A 22,114-nucleotide genomic window follows, 5' to 3' on the forward strand; every position below is an offset into this window, starting at 1 on the left:
GATGCCGCGCGCTGCGTAATGTAAGGAGTGATCCTGAAAGAGAACGCCTGGCGGAGGAAGTTGACGTTGGTCTTGACGAAAGGGCTCCTTCAGGACGAGCCGAACTTCACGGATCGCAAAAAGTAGCGGGCGAAATTGGGTAAATATGTCCAGGAAGGAAAGGTCGTGTGGGTGGTTTGAAAAAACCGCGGCGACTTTAACCACTCTAGTGTGTTGATCGAGGAGTTCTTAGGTGGGGTCTATTATCGGTAGGAAGAGCGGCGGTTGCTGCTGTGGTGCTCTTGGTGCCTTTGGTGCTGGTGATGGCTAATCGCAAAGCAACGAATGATGGGAAAGAAATTTGGGGCAAGTAGGTACAGGTACCAGGTTCTGTCGCACAGTGTATGCACTTGATTTGTTTGATTATTCGCTCGTCGGCACCTATGCCGAAACAATACCACTATTATGTACACTGGAATAATCGAGTCTGAGGGTTATGTAGTTACTTGGGTCTCTTACACAATAGGGATGCATTGGAGAGGAGCAAGGTGTCTGGCTGAAAAGAGGTACCACTACCTTCCTGACTACCCGTACATGCAGCAGATTGATGCGAAATGGAAAGATCGATTGTTCTGGACAGTAAGCACCTAACGTTACAAAACGTTGTGCGTCGGATGTTGTTGGGCTGTTTCAATGCGAAAAGGTCAATTGATTACGGTTTTTAGCGTGCCTTAAGGGTTTTCCGTCAGGGTCTTTTTTAGGGAACAACGTCACTGGATGCGGGACCGTGCAATTAAGTTTTAACTAATTCCAGCCATACGTCAGGTAACTTACTTATCTAAGCTTAGATCTATATACACCTAGCCGTATAATAGCCGTATAATACATGTACATATGTATACCTGTCATATATAATTTCAACATTTTAAAGTTACATAGAAAAACGGCAGGCAATCACGCAGGTCGTCATTGACTATGTGAATAAAGGAAAGAGGAAGATACCCAACTTTGTCTGATCAATTCTTCATTGAAAAGCATCCACATCTGAACGTTACTTCCTAACGTACCAAAGTATATAAATGTGCAGTTTAATAATATGTATTAGTAGTATAGGTGGGGTACCTAATTTTTACTAATAACCCAACCATCCGTTTCTTGGCTCAGACTATCATTGAATCCAGTCTATCCAGGGCTATGACCATAACTACTGTACAACTAAAGAAATCGAGTATACATACTAGACCACAAGACGAGCGCTACGCCTTATCCGCGATACCTGCACCGGCTGACCGGTGCCAACAGATATCACATTTTCCCTATTCTACACAGCTACTGTACATAAAACTTCACTTACCTAACATACCGGGAATGACAAAAGGCGATTGCTACACTCGCCTTCAAATACTTGATAGCATACTTCTTCATTACGACTTGCATAGCTTGCATAGTCTTATTTCTATGAACCATGGGTATCCCCACCTCGTGTTCGACCGATTCGATTCTTATCGTGAAGCCGGATTTCCACCATCACCACCACCACTACTACCAGCAATACAATCTAGTATAATCAAGCGAGAGAGGGTTGCGGGAAAACGGGATGCCTCACCAATCTACATACCCGCTGCCCACCATTCGGTATGATAAACGGCGCTGGAAGCTTCTATGATCGACGTTGACGCATCCCTTTTACAATATTGCATACCGCCCCGGTCTGCTTGCGTCTTTAGGGAAACATTGGACCCTGGGAGTGCATCGTAGCTGCGTCCCGCCAAGCTAATCCTACCAGCTTATGGTGTTACTATTCCGGTCTTGTGCCACTCACCAAATCCAAGCAGTTGGCGAGATTTATATATGACGGAACCAGACCTACGCCATTAGAACGGTAGTCCCGAACACAACATCGAGCTACATCACGCAGCTCACTAGCCACGCAGTGCAGCTTTGTAAAGGTTGCAACTTTAAATGCCACCGAATTGGTTACGTTTGACCTTAGGACCCGCGACCACGCATCTCTCAAGATATTCCGTTCAAGGAAATTTGAGGCAATAAGTCAGAATCCTTCTACCTCTCTCTCTTTTCTTTCATTCTTGTCTTCGGGCTAATGGAGAAGCTCACGAAGAAATGAATGGGGGTTGCGTGGTGGTCGCGACCACTCAGATACGAGAGCGCTCAGCGGACCATGGCTGAAGTTAGGTGGAAGGGGGACACATGGTTCATCCGTCATACGGCGATGCGAGGTCCTCTATAAATGGGTGACCAGACTAGAAGACAACGCGGGATGGCTTTTTCTCATCTCATGATTACGCCAAACCATATTTTGATTAATTGGCTACAACATTGGACAAAGCGGACCCCAAGCGTTGTACTTCTGTGCGATACCTATTTACACACGTAAGGTAGGTAAGTACCTATGTACGTATGTATATATGTACTATGTAGGTATGTTTTCTTTCTTGTGTGCCATCCCTCCGTTACCAATATGGTTGGTTAGGCATCGTGAACCCCTCCGTAACAATTTACGCCCCCTGCACCGAGGGGTTGGTCACGTTAAACTCTAGAAGCTTTTCCGGGACTCCACATACATCTGATATTGATGTGGGGGCTTTTAATCGGGAAAACGTCATACTTCCAGACCCTGGATTCCCGTGTGACGTGCCACGAGGATACACAGTGCCGCGCGCACCCCCCATTTAATTTCACCTACATTAGTACAGATGTACCTATGTACGCCTACCTTCTACATCCACTACCTAATATCCACTATATCCACTATATCCATCTTCAGTACTTCCATGCAGCAAGCGTATACACCACATACAGACGTACCCATTCTTCTACAAGACCCGTTCAACAAAGAACGCTTGACAATGGATCTCGACTCTTAAGAGAGACCGGATGCGGACAGGGGCAGATCGAACCAACACGTACATACATGTACATGCATACATGCGTAGCGGCATGCTACATTATATTCGTCACAAGCATGTGTGCTTGATGGCCCCGAAGGGCAAGTGGTTCGCGGTTAATGGATTTTAATGGTTTGGCCAAAAGTCCATAAAAGGCAATTAGGATGTGGTCCTTATTTGTTCCAGCGACTCTCTCGGTTATTAGCTTCCCGAAGCCCACCTGAAGATATTCGCAAATGCCCCAGGCGCCCCTCCACTAACAAATAGTATAGCGTACATATAGCAAGCCTGCAAGCATAGCAACAATTCCTACCTCCTACCTAACTGGGTACTTAACGGCCGACCACACCACTAACAACCAACTACTAGGTAAAGTTCTCACAAGCTTCAAGTTTTAGATCCAAGCTGACTGACAGATCTCCGTGAATGACTTGAAACGTTCTTTATCAAAAAATACCTCGCTAATGGCGTGACATCCTAGTGGATATGAGAACGAAATCTTTTTTGATATCGATTTAATTCACCGCATTAGCTCTTACAATCAACTCGGACTACTACGGCGACAATCTTCACGCTCCGGGGCCGGTTTTCGTCTTCAGGGATACAAAAAAGTATTACTGCCCACCACTAAAAGCCACCACCAGCATTAGCGCCTGGATTCGAATTAAGATATCGCCTGATTTGGTCTATCTAGATATCTAGCGTGCTTTGTTTTTATAGTGGCGAGATAAATAAAACGCCTGATATCGGGGCCAGGAGAAACCGTAAGTGCTTGTTTCTTTTTTCTTCCCTTACACTATCGATGACTTGTCTTATTTCCAGAGGCCTCGCCCTCGAACTATGTGTGTGCCGGACTGCAGATATTCTGTGAAGTAAGAAAAATCCTGTTTTGGCCCTGCCTTAAGCCAGCCAGCTGAGCGAGACTCGCTGCGGGTTGGCTTGACCTCCATCTCCGTTGCGTTTTCCCCGCACTAGACCACGGCCTGTGGTACAAATGGTCAAGTCCAGTGATATACGTGTTAGGGGCGGTGCGCCATGGCATTGGTAGGGAGGTAGGTAAGCAGTAAGCAGAGCGACGTAAATGTGCATATACGTTGGGTATCTAGATGCTTTGACTTTGATAATTTATCTAAATAATAGCTTATAGATTAAGGGGTTGCTAACAAATAGAAAAGAAAAAATCGGCATTTTCATAAATTTCTAGCCCAATAATTAGACAGAGAAGCCGATCTTCTATTATTAGTAGCTAGAGTATCAATATCTTCTCCGCGAGATTTATGCACGTCCATTTTTCTGGCAGCCGAAAGGGGACGGTTCCCTCCGTAATAGAATGCATTCCTTTTTCTCAGCACCGCTGCAGTGTGACTCTCAAACGTGAGAAACGACTGTCGATATTACATGTCGTGCCCACTTATAACTATGACGTGCAGCAGGAAATGCGATAGTACCCTAGTATCTCGTGTTCCGAGGCGAAGCATAACATGGGACACATTGTCTTAGATCTTTAGAGCAACACTCTAGACGCCACAGTCAGCAACCATGCTGCGTCCTGCCACCCGCCTTCGTCTGGTTTCGGGGGCGGAATTCGTTCCTCCGGTACCTTCGTGATGCCTTCAAAATCCACTGTGCTCGCACTTCGCGGAAAGTGACTTTCTTCAGTTTCTCCGTCTGACACTTCGCCCTCGGCATTGTCCGATTCTTCTTCGTTTTCCTCAACGGAAAAGAGTGACCACATCCAAGAGCCTACGCCGCTGTTCTTTCTACTAACTAATTTCCGGACGGCGGCCTCGTCCAATTTGCTCGTATCTATTTCGAAACATTCGAGCTTTTCATCTAGGCCCACGAAATCTGGACCTGGTACGGAGTCTTCTGGGGAAACATCCTGGCTGAAATATCCTTCATGCGCGTGGCGCTCCACAGGCGTTCTTAAACGAGCCCGACTTCCAGCTCTGCTCTGCGATCGGCTGCCAAAACGACTGCCTGGCGAAAGAACATCGTCTTCTGGACTTGCCACGCTGCCTCTACGGCTACTCCGTCTACTCGCCAATTCCCTCTCCCTAGCTAATTCTCTTTCATATGCTTCCTCATCGACGTCTCGCATGCCAGTCAAGCTAGTCGAACTCGCTCTCGAGACTAACCAAGCCTGCCCTTTAGACTCGCGAGTCTCAGAACTAATCAAAGCACCCGCGCGTAGGACCCAATCGCTATCACTTCGTTCTCGTTCTTTCGCACTGGCCGGTTCGCGATGGCGGGATAGAGGTGACAATGCTTCTATTCCTGCTCGTCGCGCATTAGACACAGCTAGGTGAGTTGTAGATTTACTCTTCGGTAGCTTCGTATCTAAATTCAAGGGATCGCGCATTGAGGAATGACGGCGGGTGGGGGAATTGGCTCGGGTTCGAGATGGGGATTGGAGGAGTCGGGGCGTTGTAGGCGCCGATTTGCCCTGGAGGTAGGAGACATTGTGTTGGAAAGCTGACGCGCCGAATTCGGGGAGGTCGTCGGGATCGGTCAGTGGCAATTTGGATGTGAGGGGTGCGAGGGAGAGGTGCTGGAGGTTTGTTGAAGATCGGTTTTTTCGTCGGGCTTGATTGGCGTGTTGCTTGTATGCGACGTCCATTGTTTGTATGGGAGGTTGGTATTTTGATGATGCTATTCAGACACTATGCTCAACAACTTTTAGATTGCAGCAAGACAAATTCGAGGCAAAACGTAAATGATGACTTAAATGGTCAATTCAATTGGAGTATGTACAATTAGTAGCAGATCAAGAAAACGAAGTCGGTTAAAGTTGAAAACTAGAAGCTGGGCTGGCCACACTACGAATTTGATACCCAGGAATTGGACAGTGACTTGCAGATCTGTTGGTAGGGATTCGGCAAAAGCTTAGAGAAGCTTTGGCCATTCAGCATTAATAGCAGGGTTTTTAGTGATACCTTCCGAGGTCCGCCGACCCGCCGCCGAGGTTTTCTAAACCTGGGAAGTTTAAGAAGCAAAAGCACGGACCCAACTTTAAACGGATTAGGGAGCAAACTAAATATACAGTACGAATAACGTTCATAAAAGTTTGATCGCACGGACTTATAGTCATCGTCATTACACAACTCAGTCAATATCAAAATCTCGTCGCCGAAGCCGTATTGATATATCAAGCTTCCTACTTAAAAATTTATGGTCGGCCTCATTATACCGGGCCAGGCATTTCAAAATGCGCAACCTTCGCAATATTCGATACAATGCCTGGAAATCATCAACCGACTTAAACGAAGAGGCCATTACATCGACGTGCTGGGACCCCGCCAAAGATGAAGTTCTATGTACTTTCGGCCCAAGTGAACAAGATGGGCGCATTCGTCTTGTGAGGATTATAGAACATGTTAGGGCCTCCTCTATAGACATGTGAGTTTTTATAATTTATATGAAATTTTTGAGATTTATTTTACTTATTATTCACATTTGTAGTGAATGCCAGGATGTTGCGTCATGGGATGCACCAAGCCCAAATCCAGATCTAGCCGTGGACAGGATTATAAACTCGCATCACTTTAGTGATACTCTCACAACATGCCTAGTACTCGAAGGTGGCGACATTGTTGTCGTCCAAGAATCCGAGGGCATAAATCCCCAAGATGGAGTCCATATTGAAATTATGGGTTCTATAGACGAGGGCATTACAGCTGCAAGCTGGTCCCCTGACGAAGAGCTACTAGCTATCACCACCAAGGCGAATACGGCAGTCTTCATGAGTCGCGGTTTTGACGGTATAACCGACATGACCATGACTGCCGACGATCTCAAGGAATCCAAGCATGTTTCTGTCGGCTGGGGTAAAAAGGAGACACAATTCCAAGGCAGGGGCGCTAAAGCTCTACGAGATCCTACTATACCTGAAAAAGTAGACCAAGGAGTGCTTAGCCCCAACGACGATGGAAGTACAATAATTAGTTGGAGAGGCGACGGCGCCTTCGTCGCAATTAACTCCATCGAATCAGGTATCCGTCGAGTTATTCGAGTGTATTCTCGAGACGGAGTGCTTGATAGCGTAAGTGAACCAGTTGATGGCATGGGGAGCGCATTGACTTGGCGACCAGTCGGAAATTTAATGGCGGGTACACAACGCCTTGAGGACCGCGTAGATGTCATTTTCTTCGAAAGAAACGGTCTGAGACATGGCCAGTTCTCTCTGAGAGCCCCTGAAAATAGGTCTCTCGTGGATGATAGGATACGACTAGAGTGGAACTCAGACTCTACAGTCCTCGCCGTAACTCTTAATGATCGAATCCAATTATGGGCTATGGGTAATTACCACTGGTACCTAAAACAAGAAATTTTTACACATCGACAACCGCTTCACCTTACTTGGCATCCTGAAAAATCGCTACGCTTCACATCAGCCATTTCAGGTATGTTAGAGTGTATATGATTATAATCTCGGCGCTAAGATTATTACAGGGAAACTACTACTTGCAGATTATATCTTCGAAGTGACTCGAGGATCGCTCACACCACCATATGATCATGGTGCCGTTGCCGTTATTGATGGCAAGACCCTTAAACTCACCCCTTTTCGAACCGCCAATGTCCCCCCACCAATGGCATTGTTCGAAATTCAAACATCATCGCCGATTATTGACGTAGCTTTCTCGCCAGCAAACACATTTATGGTGGTTCTCCATCAACTTGGTATAGATGCGTACCAATGGAACGTCAAGGGACAGCGTTCCATAACTCCGTCCCTAGTAGGCAATGTGACGTTCTCCAAGGATATCCCAGAGGGTGAACATGTTGCCCTGCAAATTGCCGTTACTGAGAACAGTGTTGTTCATTGCCTAGGGTTTGAGAAGGGACCTTCAATCCAGTCTCACCAATTCGATCAAGCTACCGGAGAATTCTCATCCAATCCGAGCATATACGCTGGTTCAATGTTTGGCTTCGCACGCTTAACCCAAGCAGGCTCTAGTGATGTCCTGCTTCAGGATTGCCTAGGCAGGCTTCATGGTGTTGTGAACCAACAGGATGAATTATACTCAATAAGTCTCCCATCTCAACTTCCATGGTGCGAAGTTATTGATCTAGCCGGCAACGTTATCGCCGTTGGATTATCTAGGAATGGTCACTTATATGCCAATTCTCGTCTCCTACTCAAGAATTGCACATCTTTCTTGGTCACACCGGCTCATCTTATCGTCACAACTACTAATCATCTAATTAAGTTCATCCATTTAGTTGATGTCGATAGTAAGTCCCATAGATGCTGTCAAATTTTCTGATAATTAACTTGTTTTATAGATCTTGAGGTGCCCCCGGATGACCCCGAGAAAGATGAGAGATGTCGAAACATTGAGAGGGGTGCACGGCTGGTGACCGCAATGCCTACAAATATGAGCTTAATACTCCAGATGCCTCGAGGGAATCTCGAGACAATATACCCCCGGGCCATGGTTGTAGCGGGTATAAGGCAACTTATTGATGCCAAGGACTACGGAAAAGCATATTCGTATTGCCGGACTCAACGTGTGGATATGAATATCCTCTACGATCATAGACCGCAGCAATTCCTCACAAATGTTGGCCTTTTCCTCGATCAGCTAAATGATGTCTCGTACATTGATCTTTTCCTCTCTTCTTTACGGTATGTCTTCATATTTAAACAATTAATGCGTGGTTGATCTAACAAAATACAGCGATGAGGATGTTACACAGACAATGTACAGAGACACCAAAGGTATAAGGAATCAAGAATCGCCAGAGAATACTTCTGGGGATGCTACTGTTGGTGTTGATAGTTCTTCGAAAGTAAACACGATTTGCGACGCAGTGCTTTCGCATCTGCAGTCACGCAAAACTAAGGACCACAATACTTTACAGAACATTATCACCGCAAATGTGTGCAAAGCGCCACCAGCATATGAGGATGGACTGCTAGTTGTTGCCGCCTTACTACAGGAGGATGAACAACTTGCTGAGAAGGCTGTTGAACATATTTGCTTCCTCGCAGATGTCAACACTTTATACGATGAAGCCTTGGGTCTCTATCACTTAGACCTGGCGTTGCTAGTGGCACAGCAATCGCAAAGGGATCCCCGAGAATATCTTCCATTTGTACAAAACCTACACCAACTCCCTGGACTAAGGCGTAAATTTGTGATCGATGACCATCTTGGTCGACATGCGAAAGCCTTGGCTCACCTTCAGTCACTTCAAGCCCATAAGGAAGCCCAAGACTTTACAGTCAAGCATGCTCTCTTCGCCACAGCCTTGAAACTCTATCGTTACGACCAACCTAACCTCACTACACTTACTGGTCTTTATGCAACATACCTTGAATCCAAGTCGAAATACCGAGAAGCAGGACTTACCCACGAATCTCTCCACGACTATGCAGCAGCAACCAGATGCTACCGCGCAGCCGGCGCCTCCTGCTGGCGCGAATGCCTCTTCACAGCCCAACAACACGACCCACCCTTATCCCCCGACGCACTTACCGACCTAGCCACCACTCTCGCCGAAGCTCTCTACGAAGCCAAGGACTACGCATCCGCAGCCACAGTCCACGCGGACCACCTAAACTCCCTCGAAAACGCCATCCCCTGTCTCTGCAAAGGCTACCTATTCGCCGACGCCATGCGTCTAGCATCCCAGCGCAAGCGTCCAGACCTGCTAACTTCATCCGTGGACCCCGGTCTAGCAGACGCCTTAGGAAGCAGCACCGAATTCTTCGCAGACTGCAAAGCCCAGCTCCGCGCCCAAGTCCCGCGTATCCTCGAACTACGCCGCAAAGCCGCGGAAGACCCACTAGGCTTCTACGAGGGAGAGCGTGGAGGTGGGGGGGATATACCGGATGATGTATCAGTTGCCGCGAGCTCGCGGATTAGTACTGGTGCTAGTTTATTCACGCGGTATACGGGGAAGGGGGGTGGGAGTGTAGGGACCGTCGGAACGGGCGTTAGTCGTGCGACGAGCAAGAATCGCAAGCGTGAGGAGAAGAAACGCGCGCGTGGCCGGAAGGGAACTGTTTATGAGGAGGAGTATCTTGTTAATAGTGTGCGCCGCCTCGTCGAAAGAGTCGAGAGTACCAGGCCCGATACTGAGAGACTGGTTTTTGGACTTACAAGAAGGGGTATGCATGAACGGGCGAGAGCGTTAGAGGTTTTGGCTGCGGAGGTCGTGGACGCGTATAAGGTGGCGATTAGAGAGGTTTTTCCTGCTGCTGCGGCGGCGGAGAAGGAGAGGAGAGCTGGGGAGGAAGCGGATGAGGAGGATTGGAGACCTATGGGTGCGGATGCGGTGCTTTATGAGAACCTAGAAGCTGCGTGGCGGAAGCAGGAACCCCCTATTATAAAGGGGTTTGAGAGGTTGTCGTTGCTTGGTTCGTAGACCGTTAGGTGGAAAAAGTACAAAGGGTAGGTAGGGTTAGATAAAATTAGGGGATTGCATGCAATGAATGGATGGATTTAAGTCAATGATGAGTGCAAGATTGGTTGGTTCTGAGCCTGTGTTCCTGAATGCGGTATATACATTTATGTTACAGGTTTAAACGGCGTTTTGGTTTTTATTTTACAACTAATCTTCTCTCACGAAGATGGCGGTGGAGGTGTTTCCTCAGTTGTCGTCTCTGGAGGTGGAGGAGGCACAGCTATCTCACTAGACGTTGTCGGAGCACTACTACTGCTAGGGGCCTCAGGTAGAGCGACACCCGCATTCCTCGTCCTCTCCAAATTCTTCGCCATAACCTCGCCGATCTTCTCCAGCATCTCTTGCGTCAGACGCGGCTTACCCTTCTTCTTCTTATTCTCCCGCTCGGCACGGTGGAGTTCTTGTAACGGTGTACGCATGCTATTCATCAACTTCTGCCTATCCTTCTTAGCCTGCTCCTCAGCCTCGAGGCGTTCGATGTACTCGGGGTCGTGTCTCGTACGGAAACGACTGTATTTGTTACGCAGTTCGTCGAGGACGGATTCGGGCATTGGTGGGTGGAGTAGCGTAGGCGTAAATGTGCGTTCTTCGACATCTATACGCAGGGTATCCGAGGCGTAGTCTTTTAATTCTTCCTCGGCCTCTTTGGGCCACGGGATCGATACGTTGAGACCAGGAACGACACGCGACCATTGCTTCTTGCCGGTTACTCGGTCGTGGATGAAGTCGGCGTGGACTAGTTGGTTGATGATGACGTCTCGCGTGACGCCGGTCTGGGTATCTTTGATCGGGTGCACGAGTCGGATCGCGGAGATGGGGATGGGCAGTTCGGTGTTCAGGGCTGGGGCGTCTGTTTGGCCGCGGATCTCTTGTTGCAGTCGGATGTTGGCCTAGAAATTGTCGGTTGAAGTTAGCTCCCTTTCCTATAAACCGAATTACAGGGACCAAATATAAAATGGGCGAGTAAGGATAGACCTACCTTATTTAACCCATTCACTTGAACCTCAGCCTTCTCCTCATTGATCCGCCCAATCTGGCCGATGCGTCCTTCATCCGGACCTTCCATCAACACAACCCGATCACCGACGGCGAGGTTGAGGTTGTAAGCACCGCCGGCCCAGGCACAACGGCGATTGCGCATGGCGAGGGAGACACGGCGGTATCCGGTACCGTAGCGGGCCTCATGAACAACGGCGCCCTCGCTTTCGGCCCATTCGCCGACGTCCTTCCTAGGTGCTAGCGGGCCTAGGTTCCAATTGTCTCTTATAGAATTCTTCGCAGCAACGAGTTCAGAGCGTACCATCTGCATCTGTGATTTGTGGTCGTTCAATGACTCTTTCTTCTCTTTCTTGAAGATCCTGAGATCTTTCGCCTTCTGCCGCTTGGCAGCTACCCGCTCGGCGGTGGCCACGCGGCGAAGGATTTTCTGCATTTTCCCTTTTTTCCTCCCCCTTCTCTTCGATTCGGTGGTGAAAAGGCAATGTCGAGTTGGCTAGGTGGTATATACAGGAGGACTGTCACCGTCTCTTGGTCCCTCACCGCGCGTGGGTAGGCCTCTATAATTTGTTCAGTGCCAAAATTTTGGAGGCTTTAGAGTCAATTGGTTGAAAGTCAATGCAATGATCTGATTGGTCTAATCTTGTATTACTTAAGCTAGAGATAAGATCCCGGAAAATCCAACCTCCGATTGACCCACTGCGCCGGAGCGAACATGGGTAGAGGTATGTACTTAGGTATACTTGTACCTAGGTATACCCCCTAAAATGCCAAGACACCTATTGTAAAAGATGTCGGTCTATCTTGCAGATTTCACGTTGCAGTTAGAGCTTGAGCTTGAGCTTCTTATCGACATGAAATAACGATATATTCAACACCCGAGCTTCCTATTCAATTTCGTGTCCTTATATCAATTGGACAAGTCTTAGCCACGGTACTATATCATTCACCGGAAGATGTTCCGATCTGTTGAGTGGCATCTTTGTAGCTATATCACATTATGACACATTATGACACATTATGTATTGAGCATTGTTTTTGTTTTTTTATTACTCTGGGCGCAGATCTTATTGAGGCTCATCAAAATGGGACTTCATGACGTGGATGAATACTCTATCGTATCCCTTCTGAGTTTGTCGGTAACTTTGATGTTATAGGTCTAATTCAGTGATATCTGTATAGATAAGTCGGAGTCTCGTCGGATTTCAAGGTTTCGGCCGGTAATGCAATCTATCTGAGCGGGTTGAGACGCGGAGATGGGACTAAACGTTCCGTGAAGAAAAAACGAATAGTCGATCTAAATTCGATAACGACCCATTCAATAAGCTAATGATGAAAACGATATACCTAAAATTTTAAGTACGTTTCATCGACGTGTAGACTTAAGTTGATGTGCTGCCTTAGAGCTTTAGGAAGTATTATCGATATGAAGCCGCGGTTTAGCTTAGTAGTAGCCTGTAGCTTACCTAGCTTGCTCATACGGTATTAAGAATGGATGCGTTATTCGAGTCAATCCATCGTCACAAGCAAGCCGAGCCACAGGGACTAATGAGTCTTGTAGCCTCGGTCTAACCACTTTTGTAAGAAAATGGCCTCCCAGTGCCGTGTTGGTAATAAAACTCAGGCGAACCAACGAAATGGAAAGGAATTAAAAAAAAAAAAAAAGGAGATCAAATCCAGCACGGAGTTTGGCAGTCGTATGAAACGCAAGTCACAACGGCTTATACGCGTATGCCGAACCCCCCACAACTCGTATCAACGGAGGTGGCAGAGATTGAACCAGACAAAACAAACATTGCGCGATAGGGGAGACTGAGCCGGAATGACATGACACTGAGCCACACTTGTTCAGCTGATGAGCCCGGATCAGCGCATGGCTACTGCGGTACCAGTCGGTGAGAGAAGAAGACGGCGCACACAAGAGAGAGGAAAAGAAAAAAAAGGCTCCTTGAAGATCTCCTGGTTCGGTAGGCGAATTGACTCAAACATGCCTAAACCTAGCTTGGTCTTGCTTGGATCTCTTTGCTGGGACTTTGCCAGGACATGATCTACCGGCACCTTGTTCCGCATCGAAGTTGAAATCTATGCAGTGACACACTTAAGTAGTGTACGCATTCATTAGCATTAGTATACCAGACTACATAATATGTTAGCATGTATCGGATTCTTTTCAGACTTTAATATCGACAAGTTTCTAAGTCAGCACCCGTTTCAACTCATAAGCATGAGATGATTCCACGTTTATGAGATATGACTATGAGAAGAAAAGTCATGACCTGTATGTTTTTACTGTGTGTGATGTTCATGGATATGCTGTTTTTTTCTTCGCTACCACATTCCCGATTTTCACCAGCCTGCTTCAATATTGTATAAAGAGTCATCTTCATACTATGCATACGTATACCAGGAAATAGTATAGGCATAGGTATAGGTACTTACTTACATGAGTAATCTATGTAGGACACCTCATAATGTGCATGTGTAAAAAGGAAAAAGAAAGCTGAATATCTTCAATAAAGATATGTCGACACAGCACATGAGACCCACTTAACAATGAATACTCTTCACGCATTGGTCGTAGGTATAAGATGGCTGATGTTGTATTTCGTAGGTCTACATATCTTGCATATGTAGGTATCTTCAGGTGATGTTATTATGAACGGCTTTTGTAGGTAGAACTGGTAGAACTAGCGGACCAGGTAGATACGTGTAGGGGTAGTTTGGTACTGGGGAAACTTGGTGTGTGTTTGGTGGGTTGCCTCCTCGATTTCCGAGGCGCAAGGGCCAAGGGTAAACCACTAAAATGTGAATGTGAAGGTAAAGTAAAAAAGTACTTGTAACCTCCAGTGCGAAAGCATAGGAATATGGAAAAAGGCGGGTACGGGTAACAATGAATCTCATAGGGTTAGTACTGGTGTTAGGTACCTAGATAGATTTCAGGACTCATAGGTTAATCATAACAATTTACGTTGTTCGGGTCGTTAGGTCGCCCGGTCGCTAGGACGAACCACTAGAACTACCTACAATTCCTAAATGCACATGTGTTGACCCACTAAACCCTTGCCCCCTTTAGTTCTTTTAGCTCTACTGTTCCTACCAGGCCCTACCCAGGTACTTATGTAGGTACGTACCTCTTAGCCGTATCATACCCGGGTTGTATGGTTGTCTTGTGCCTGTCCCTTATTTGGAGGGTGACCCGCCCGCTGCCTGGCGCTTTCTTGTTGCTTTCAATGGATGGGATGCTGCTACCTGGCTAACAGTTTATGTACCTGTAGTTGTAGTACTTGCAGTATTTGTAGTGCGTGCCTGCCTGTCCTGCCTTATCCTCTCTTATCCTACCTCCAGGGCTAGTACTTATCCATTACTTCTTACCTCCCTAACTCCCTAACCCATTCTAACCCTTCTAACCTTGCTGGTGCTACCGCTGTCAATTGAGCAACGACCTTCCAACCTTTCCTCCTTCTCACATTCTCCGTCTCTAATCTCCTCCATCTTCTTTCATCATCCAAACCACCAAAGGGACAACTCATTCCATAACTAAATCAAGAGGAATCTCCCATCAAGCCTTTTGTCCTCGTTTTCTTTTTCTTTTTCTTGCATATTCGCTGAATACCCCCGAGCAAAAAGGCCTTCTTTTTCTCTGCCCCTAAATTTTCTTCGCCCTCTTCTCCAACCATGGCTGAGATCCGCCGAAAGCTGGTCATCGTCGGTGACGGTGCCTGTGGTAAAACCTGCTTGTTAATGTATGTCGCCAACACGACCACCACCCTCAAAACAACACAATTCTGCAACCTATGCTAATTCGTATCACAGCGTCTTCTCCAAGGGAACTTTCCCTGAGGTAAGAGACTTCATTGCCTCGTCATCATCCATTCCTTTTTTTCAACACTCCCTTCTCCAAAGACCCGCCCGCGTCATATCGAAACAAAGAGACACCGGTCCAATCAATTTACACCTATCGAGCTGCCGCCTCATCGCCCATTGATACCATCAAGACCATCTATCGCGATCCGTCATACAATATTTGATGCATAATTCCATCTTGCTGACAAAATCCCCTTTTTTAATTATAGGTCTACGTCCCCACTGTCTTCGAGAACTATGTCGCCGATGTCGAGGTTGATGGCAAGCACGTCGAATTAGCCTTATGGGATACGGCAGGTCAGGAAGACTACGACCGTCTCCGACCTTTGTCTTACCCTGACTCCCACGTCATCCTAATCTGCTTCGCTGTCGACTCCCCCGATTCTCTCGACAACGTTCAGGAGAAGGTCGGTAACTCCTTTTCCTCCATGTCGATAATAAACTGCTGACACGTGCTCTATTAATAGTGGATTTCCGAAGTTCTTCACTTCTGCCAAGGCCTTCCCATTATTCTCGTTGGTTGCAAGAAGGATTTGCGCTACGATCCCAAGACCATTGAGGAGCTACGTAAGACTAGTCAGAAGCCGGTTTCTCCTGAAGAGGTAAGTTATTCTCACTTCAGCCTTGATGCATATAAATTGTGCATATCGACATGCATGCTCCTTATCTATAGCCTCGACCCTCGTGTTTATTTATGACCGCTAACATTCTTTTCCGTAGGGAGAGGATATTCGTAAGAAGATCGGTGCCTATAAGTACCTCGAATGCTCGGCGAAGACAAATGAAGGTGTGAGAGAGGTTTTCGAGCACGCTACTCGCGCTGCTCTCCTCTCACGCAACCGACAGAAGAAGCACTCTAAGTGCTTAGTCCTTTAAGAGCTTTACAATACCTTTACGAATACCTTCGACATGTCGTCGTAATCCATCGTCGTCCTACTGGGTTCATTTCGCGGACGAGATACATAGATGACAAAGGGTTTTGGACGGACTGGAAGGGTTGGACCGCCTCTGCGTCATAGTCTCGGCTGGAGTTTGATTCGTCTCCTCGTAACTTGCTGCTTCGGCCGGCGTGCAACTCAGGTCAGCTTTCACGTGTCTCCCATACTACAAACGGGGAGTGTATTTGGCGACAGGGCAGCGGGTACCATGGTACTTTGAATTGCTACGGATCGGGGAGAGAGGGGATAGGCAAATATTGCTGCCGTTAGAGAGATGTGTGTGGTGTGTGTGCGTGGTATGTGTGTCAAGATTGGCGAGACAACCCCAGAGAATACGGCTATATCATAAATCTTTCTCCTTTTTTACTGCTCTTGATAATTCCCACGTCAGGCCAAACCGGGGGGATGGACATTTGTTGCGCAAGGGGGCTACTCTTTCTACCTGTCTTTTTTCCCAATCATACTCCTTACTAATCCTCAGCCCCGTCTGGTTTCTTTCTTGCCTCTTATGACTATCTCGTGCTGTAGACCCCTTATCCCGTGAAAAGATTATGTAGCCCTGCTAATAGTGGGAAGCCCTCAAGTTTCGGGGGCTTTGGACGGCTGACTTCGGCCAAGTGGCTTAATGGCAATGGTAAGATTGTAGTTCTGACGTTGTAGCCGCATGTAAGGGGTCATGTGAGTTGGTTCGTACATATAGTCAGCGATTCAGGGGCCATGTTTCAAAATGGTTGTGCTTCATTCCTTTTACTAATATGTATGGTGAAGCTCACTCTATGCATATTAAGACCCGTATCAGACCACTGAAACGACTCACATTCTACGTCACTATCATAATTAAGAAAAAGGGGGTATGGTTTACTGGTGCCGTAGAGGCAAAGGCCATTTGTTGTAGTTGTACTCTCTAGAAACTAGAAACACACTCCTCTCGTTCATCTCGTTTCGGTTGATACATTAGAAAGACACCGTTAGAAAGAAAACCGTCTCCTCGTGATCCGATACAGTCCCCCTCCTCTCCCACCTATTCACCCTCATCCCAGATAATACACCCCGTCCCCGTTGCCGCCGTGTCCCCATGCCGGATATGGTAGTGAGAGAAAAACGAATGGTCTAGTAGGAATGACTGTTTGGTTCGGTTTCTTGTCATTGTTGTTGTTTAAGAAATAGTATGGAACGGAATGGAATGGAATGGGTTGGATTGGTGGAGGGCTGGGCCCTCGCCTGGTTTGCTGCTCACGCTGGTTCCCCCATGGTTTGGGGTTGGGTGTCGTGGCGCTGGTGGTTGTGGTTTAGACGGGGCAGGTCTGGTGAGATGTTAGCTTGGGTTTGATATAAGTTATGAGTGAGACATGGGAATAAAGGTGAATGTGTAAGTTGGTATACTCTCCATATGAGCCATATGGGATGAAATCATGAGAGGAAAGTTGGGTGAGATGCGTGATTGGTTTTTCATAGATAATCAAAGAGTCGAAACTTACAGCACCGCAGGAACCGCACTTCTTGACGTCGCCGTCGAAGCTGGTTCCGCACTTGGGGCAAGACGAGTTATGCATTTTGAGTGGTGGTTAGGTGGTTTGGTGATGTAAAAGATAGAATGTTTGCTGTTAGTTCCTGTTGGTCATCCGAGTCAGTTCTAACTAATAAGCACTAGGGTAAATGGAGTGACAAATCACGCCAAACTAGTTTCATTCGCTTTCCCCTCTCTTGTCAATATGTTTTCTTACTTCCGCTAATAGGAAGGTAGATAGATATATCAGAGGTATATATGTGTGTGTTAAGATAGGGTATAGGGTCTATGTGGGTGGATAGGTGATAATATGTATGACGGATGGGGTTCACAAAGTTTGTCCCGAGATATGTATGTAGTTTGTGTGTTTGTTTATCTCGAAGTACATGAAATATGTAAAAAGAGGGAATAGTAACGGGAGTTGTCACATAGCACGAAAGGAGGAGGAGGAATAGTAGTGGTTGAAGAACTTACCAGTTGGCAAGATCGGAGAGTTTCGATCGATGGGATTGGCAGTGCAAGATGGATAGAGAGATCTTTGGGATTCAAGTTCTGTGGTGTGATGGAAGGATTAATGTGTTGCTTAAATACTTTTAAGGCAGAAGAGAACAAGATGAACCTGGACAGGTATTATTCTCGAAAGGGGCCTCTCTCGTCGTTCGTTGGACCTTTTTATAAAGTGGCAAGCGGGGTTCGGTGCAATCGGAAGGAAGACAGACCAGACAGTGACCAGGAGCTATCAGATGTAAAGTATGTATGTGTCGATGTATGTATGTAAGTGTGCATGAGAGGAATAAGATAGGTATGGATAGGTATGTAAGTGTGCGTGCGTGGTGGTGTGTTGGTGTGTTGTATGACTCTTTTCTCTCTCTTTTTCTCTTTTGATCTTCGTGAGCCAACCCCATTTCTCCATCATTCTTGTTTTATTAATGGCTTTCTCTCGGTTCATCTTTTTTCTCTTCTGTACGTTATGTACCATCCCGCTTCTTCTGCTTCTACCCACCTTACCTACCTACCCCTACCTTATCCTTACCTATCCATCCATATCTATCTGCCTAGCTACATACAATAAAACGTGCGCGTTTCCACGCCTCTCCGTCGTACCCGTTGTCTGCCTTGTCGTCTACCTTGCCTCACTCTACCCTACACGCATAGCATCGCATATACCACACATCAACTTACGTACATACAATACATACATAGCTTACATGACGATTAGATACCCTGCTCGAAACTTGTCTGGGGACCGTCACTAGCCAAGTCCTGGTCCCGCTCTGGCGTGGGATCCTGCCTAATGGGGAGCGGCATCTATAGGTCAGCTGCCGATCCACGGATTACTAGAGTTGGGGTAGCGTGCGTGGAAAGGAAGGACAACGGAGATCGATCTGCTGCTTTTCTGTGGTAACGGGAAATCCGCCTCTCGGTCTCCTACGTATCGTGTAAGTAAATTCCGTGTGTACATACATATATGCATATCTATATATGTATGGCGTTTAAGTATTGATATGTACGGTAATGTGCCACGGCAAGACGGTAAGAAGCTGTAGGACTGCCTGAAACTAGGTAGGGGTAATTAGGAAACTAGGACTGAGAAAAAAAGAGGAGTCTACGGCTAATAGGACTTCTGGATGACCTAGATGGAGGTTGGTTTGTGGTGGTGATGTACCTGATGGTGTGCGTCGTCTCGCGCGTGTGGCGTTTTTGCAGTTGTGCAATTTGCGCCATGTGTCTATATTGTATGTATGTGTATGTGTGTGCTCTTTGTTCCGAGAAGCTTGCTTAACTCTTACCTACATATCTAGGCGCATATATAAGTATATATGTATCGTGTAGTATGTAGTGTAGTCTATACTGTATAGTGAGTTGTGTGTGCTGGCGTGGGTGGAATGGGAATGGATGGGGAATGGAAAATGGCTGAATGGGGTCAGGGCCACCATCAATCAAATCAAATCAACAATAACAACCCCCATCTTAAAGTGGTGCTTTGCATCGGCCCATCCAGACACAGTCTCACTATCTAATCAATCGTGCATGTGCTCGTCCACCTGTAAGTGGCCTAGAAAGGTCAACTGCAAAGTGCCGCCAAACCGACCAAACATATCCTCCCGCGATAAGCGATACAACGCACCCATGGCTTGGCCGCGCATGTGTGGATAGCCGCAGACAGGCGGATCCCGACCGTCTGGATGCATCCTCAAATCAGAAGAGGCCTTTCATCTCGGAAACGCTGCCTGCAGCTTCGCCATGCGGCCATCGACCTGGTGGCGTTGCCCGATCGCTCAGATGTCCTAGGTTACTCCCCGCCTCGTTTTCTCTTCATACGACTGTGGGCATCATAAACAATACACGTACACGGACACGGCTGTCATGCAGTATGCAATATGCAGTTTGCCTCTATTTTACTCTAAGAGCCCTTTCGCATTACGTGACGGGTGATATACAAGTACATAGCCAAGTAAGTCTATTATATCTCTAGACGCATTGAGACGGCTCGCCCCCGCCTGTAAGAATGGATATAAGTCAGCGTTCAGGCAACGGAGATGATGGAAAGACGGGTAGCCACGTCGCGCGACGTGTGAGAAGAACGAACCTTTGATCACCTTGCCTACAGCTTGGAACATGCTAATAACCATAACCGCACATCCAAACGCCACGATGCCCATAGCGACGTATGTTCTCCACGATCGAGAGCTTAGTTTGATATAACACAGCGGCGGCAGAATATACGCCAACGCGCAGGCACTCGTCGCCCCCACGAGCTCGAAAACCACACCGAGATCACACGTCACCAAGCTCAACGTCATGGCCGACACGACCAATGCAGAGCTGAAGATCAGGTGGAGGTTCATATTAAACGGCTCGTTAGGGAACCAATAATTAAGCATGACTTCCCGACATACGAACGCCTCCAGCGGTAACGTTGTAAGCATGTTCAGTCCGAAGCAGAGCCGCGCGAAAGTAACCATCGTATTGTCGGCGGGGAAGTTGTTGAGTACGTTTCCGAGCGTCTTATCTCCGAATGTAAGAAAACCCGCGAGGGCCATGGTCATGCATGCCAGCATGGAGACGCCTGTAGAATAATGCGTCACTTTTGCGAAACGGTCTATCGTGGGTGTTTTTAGAGAACCGTAAATTAGAAGAGAGTTATGTTGACAGACGAATGCTGGCTCTGGTTAACTTCACATTTTCATATCCTCGGAGTTATGACAACATAGACTCACCAAAGGAAATAACACCGACGGCCTGAAAAATGCCATCGTTAATTGTAAGTAATTGTAAAGAAAAAGAGCCGCGGTTTTCCGCTGGCGTAAGAGCACCTTGAACGACGACCGTAATCAGGATAATGATCATGCTGATCAGAGCAAGTGTGCTTGCTTTTGCGAGCTATCTTGGACTTTAGCCTATAAATCGGATAGCCGTTTGGCCGGAATGGACTTACTTTCGCAATATCCCTATATAATGTTAAAGGATAACTTATTCCAAGAATGAAAAGAATAATGGCCGCCCTGCGATCGCCTAGGATCCATAATACAGGTGTACTACCCAACCCAGGAAAGATGGTATGTAAAACCTGAGGTATCGAATCGCCCACGATGATGCCGAATGCGACCATGCCGCCAAACGCGAAAGCCCATTGCGCAATGCTTATAGCAATCAATCCTGTTTTGCCAAAGCAATGTTCGACTGTCCCTTGGAAGCTGCTCGCGCCGCTGAGTTTGCTGTTGATAACTATAAGCCGGATGGTCCAGTCGACGACAATGGTCAATACGATGAGTAATATGATGCCTGCTAATAGACCCGCGTCCTTGAATGCGTAAGGTTGACCGATGATACCGGCTCCAATGATACTGTTGGCCATATTCATAAACGCCGAACGTAGACCCGACTTGGGCCGAGTACGTTCCCGTTCAGCCCATTCGTGTACATCATTGTCGAGACTATTTGCTAGCGTTACGGACGGTGCTTCGATATCGGTTAAGAGAGGGTGTCGCGGTGTGGAATCGTCGCCGATAGGACTGTCTGGTTCGGCAACATCGAAGTAATCGGAGGGCTCGGTAGAGTAATCGTGGCCATTCGCTGGCGGTGGAATGTTTGTAGGTACTAAATCGAAACGTACTCGATTAGGGGTTTTCGGAGTATGCGGAGGTCGAATAGAACTGTGATGATCTTCGTCTGAACCATCGGCCTTAGTGTCGCCTGGATGTACTATTATGCCATCTTCATCGTCGTCTTCATCGGAGGTATTGCCAGCAAGCAAACCGTGTTGTTCTTCATCAGAGGGAGCTGTGGTGGAGCTGGTGTTTCGAGGTTGCTCTCTACTAGAGGAGCTATGAGTCGTGGCCTTGGCCATTGTGTCGTCACGGCGGCATCCTTGCTAGGGACGAACTTGTCGATTCCGTCCTCAGCAACGGCCTGTTATATGGATGTTAACAGAAATATAGAATTGCTGATTGTATTTGTATTAAGTCAGCCTTTTGAGCCGAGCCTCGAGGCAGTGTCAATGGGAA

At 47.1% G+C, this 22,114-nt stretch overlaps 5 protein-coding genes across 5 annotated transcripts; 2 read left to right on the top strand and 3 right to left on the bottom strand.

Moving 5' to 3' along the window:
- Nucleotides 1–4,360: 4,360 nt before the first annotated feature.
- F4822DRAFT_255307 (uncharacterized protein) lies at nucleotides 4,361–5,799 on the bottom strand. Its single transcript, XM_051454500.1, has one exon. The coding sequence runs from the start codon at nucleotides 5,503–5,505 to the stop codon at nucleotides 4,390–4,392; it is 1,116 nt and encodes a 371-aa protein (XP_051314512.1). The 5' UTR covers nucleotides 5,506–5,799; the 3' UTR covers nucleotides 4,361–4,389.
- On the top strand, nucleotides 5,800–10,361 carry F4822DRAFT_255308 (IkappaB kinase complex, IKAP component). The gene is made up of 5 exons (XM_051454501.1): nucleotides 5,800–6,284; nucleotides 6,348–7,288; nucleotides 7,338–8,123; nucleotides 8,175–8,517; nucleotides 8,570–10,361. The coding sequence occupies exons 1-5, from the start codon at nucleotides 6,094–6,096 to the stop codon at nucleotides 10,260–10,262; spliced, it is 3,954 nt and encodes a 1,317-aa protein (XP_051314513.1). The 5' UTR covers nucleotides 5,800–6,093; the 3' UTR covers nucleotides 10,263–10,361.
- F4822DRAFT_255337 (uncharacterized protein) lies at nucleotides 10,361–11,905 on the bottom strand. The gene is made up of 2 exons (XM_051454502.1): nucleotides 11,281–11,905; nucleotides 10,361–11,191 (listed from the first exon to the last, which is right to left on the bottom strand). Exons 1-2 carry the CDS (start codon nucleotides 11,731–11,733, stop codon nucleotides 10,460–10,462), a joined length of 1,185 nt encoding a protein of 394 aa, XP_051314514.1. The 5' UTR covers nucleotides 11,734–11,905; the 3' UTR covers nucleotides 10,361–10,459.
- Nucleotides 11,906–14,527: 2,622 nt separating this feature from the next.
- Nucleotides 14,528–16,601, top strand: F4822DRAFT_403701 (Rho type small GTPase). Its single transcript, XM_051458148.1, has 5 exons — nucleotides 14,528–15,040; nucleotides 15,111–15,138; nucleotides 15,371–15,568; nucleotides 15,629–15,763; nucleotides 15,882–16,601. The coding sequence occupies exons 1-5, from the start codon at nucleotides 14,973–14,975 to the stop codon at nucleotides 16,035–16,037; spliced, it is 585 nt and encodes a 194-aa protein (XP_051314515.1). The 5' UTR covers nucleotides 14,528–14,972; the 3' UTR covers nucleotides 16,038–16,601.
- A 3,477-nt stretch (nucleotides 16,602–20,078) lies between these two features.
- F4822DRAFT_429358 (transmembrane amino acid transporter protein-domain-containing protein) lies at nucleotides 20,079–21,957 on the bottom strand (the record flags this gene model as incomplete). The annotated part of the gene is made up of 4 exons (XM_051461081.1): nucleotides 20,079–20,107; nucleotides 20,197–20,769; nucleotides 20,828–20,990; nucleotides 21,046–21,957. 4 exons carry the CDS (start codon nucleotides 21,955–21,957, stop codon nucleotides 20,079–20,081), a joined length of 1,677 nt encoding a protein of 558 aa, XP_051314516.1.
- Between the last annotated feature and the right edge of the window lie 157 nt (nucleotides 21,958–22,114).

The sequence above is a fragment of the Hypoxylon trugodes genome (assembly GCF_022578975.1).
Source record: "Hypoxylon trugodes strain CBS 135444 unplaced genomic scaffold F4822scaffold_5, whole genome shotgun sequence".
NCBI classification, from domain to species: domain Eukaryota; kingdom Fungi; phylum Ascomycota; class Sordariomycetes; order Xylariales; family Hypoxylaceae; genus Hypoxylon; species Hypoxylon trugodes.

Bases quoted from the DNA above. Each gene is read 5' to 3' on its own strand.
- F4822DRAFT_255307 (XM_051454500.1), bottom strand. From the start codon at position 5,505: ATGGACGTCGCATACAAGCAACACGCCAATCAAGCCCGACGAAAAAAC.
- F4822DRAFT_255308 (XM_051454501.1), top strand. From the start codon at position 6,094: ATGCGCAACCTTCGCAATATTCGATACAATGCCTGGAAATCATCAACC. The intron at 6,285-6,347 runs GTGAGTTTTTAT...TCACATTTGTAG, and splicing joins AGGGCCTCCTCTATAGACAT to TGAATGCCAGGATGTTGCGT. The intron at 8,124-8,174 runs GTAAGTCCCATA...CTTGTTTTATAG, and splicing joins CCATTTAGTTGATGTCGATA to ATCTTGAGGTGCCCCCGGAT.
- F4822DRAFT_255337 (XM_051454502.1), bottom strand. From the start codon at position 11,733: ATGCAGAAAATCCTTCGCCGCGTGGCCACCGCCGAGCGGGTAGCTGCC. The intron at 11,192-11,280 runs GTAGGTCTATCC...GACAATTTCTAG, and splicing joins AAGTGAATGGGTTAAATAAG to GCCAACATCCGACTGCAACA.
- F4822DRAFT_403701 (XM_051458148.1), top strand. From the start codon at position 14,973: ATGGCTGAGATCCGCCGAAAGCTGGTCATCGTCGGTGACGGTGCCTGT. The intron at 15,041-15,110 runs GTATGTCGCCAA...TTCGTATCACAG, and splicing joins GGTAAAACCTGCTTGTTAAT to CGTCTTCTCCAAGGGAACTT. The intron at 15,139-15,370 runs GTAAGAGACTTC...TTTTAATTATAG, and splicing joins CCAAGGGAACTTTCCCTGAG to GTCTACGTCCCCACTGTCTT.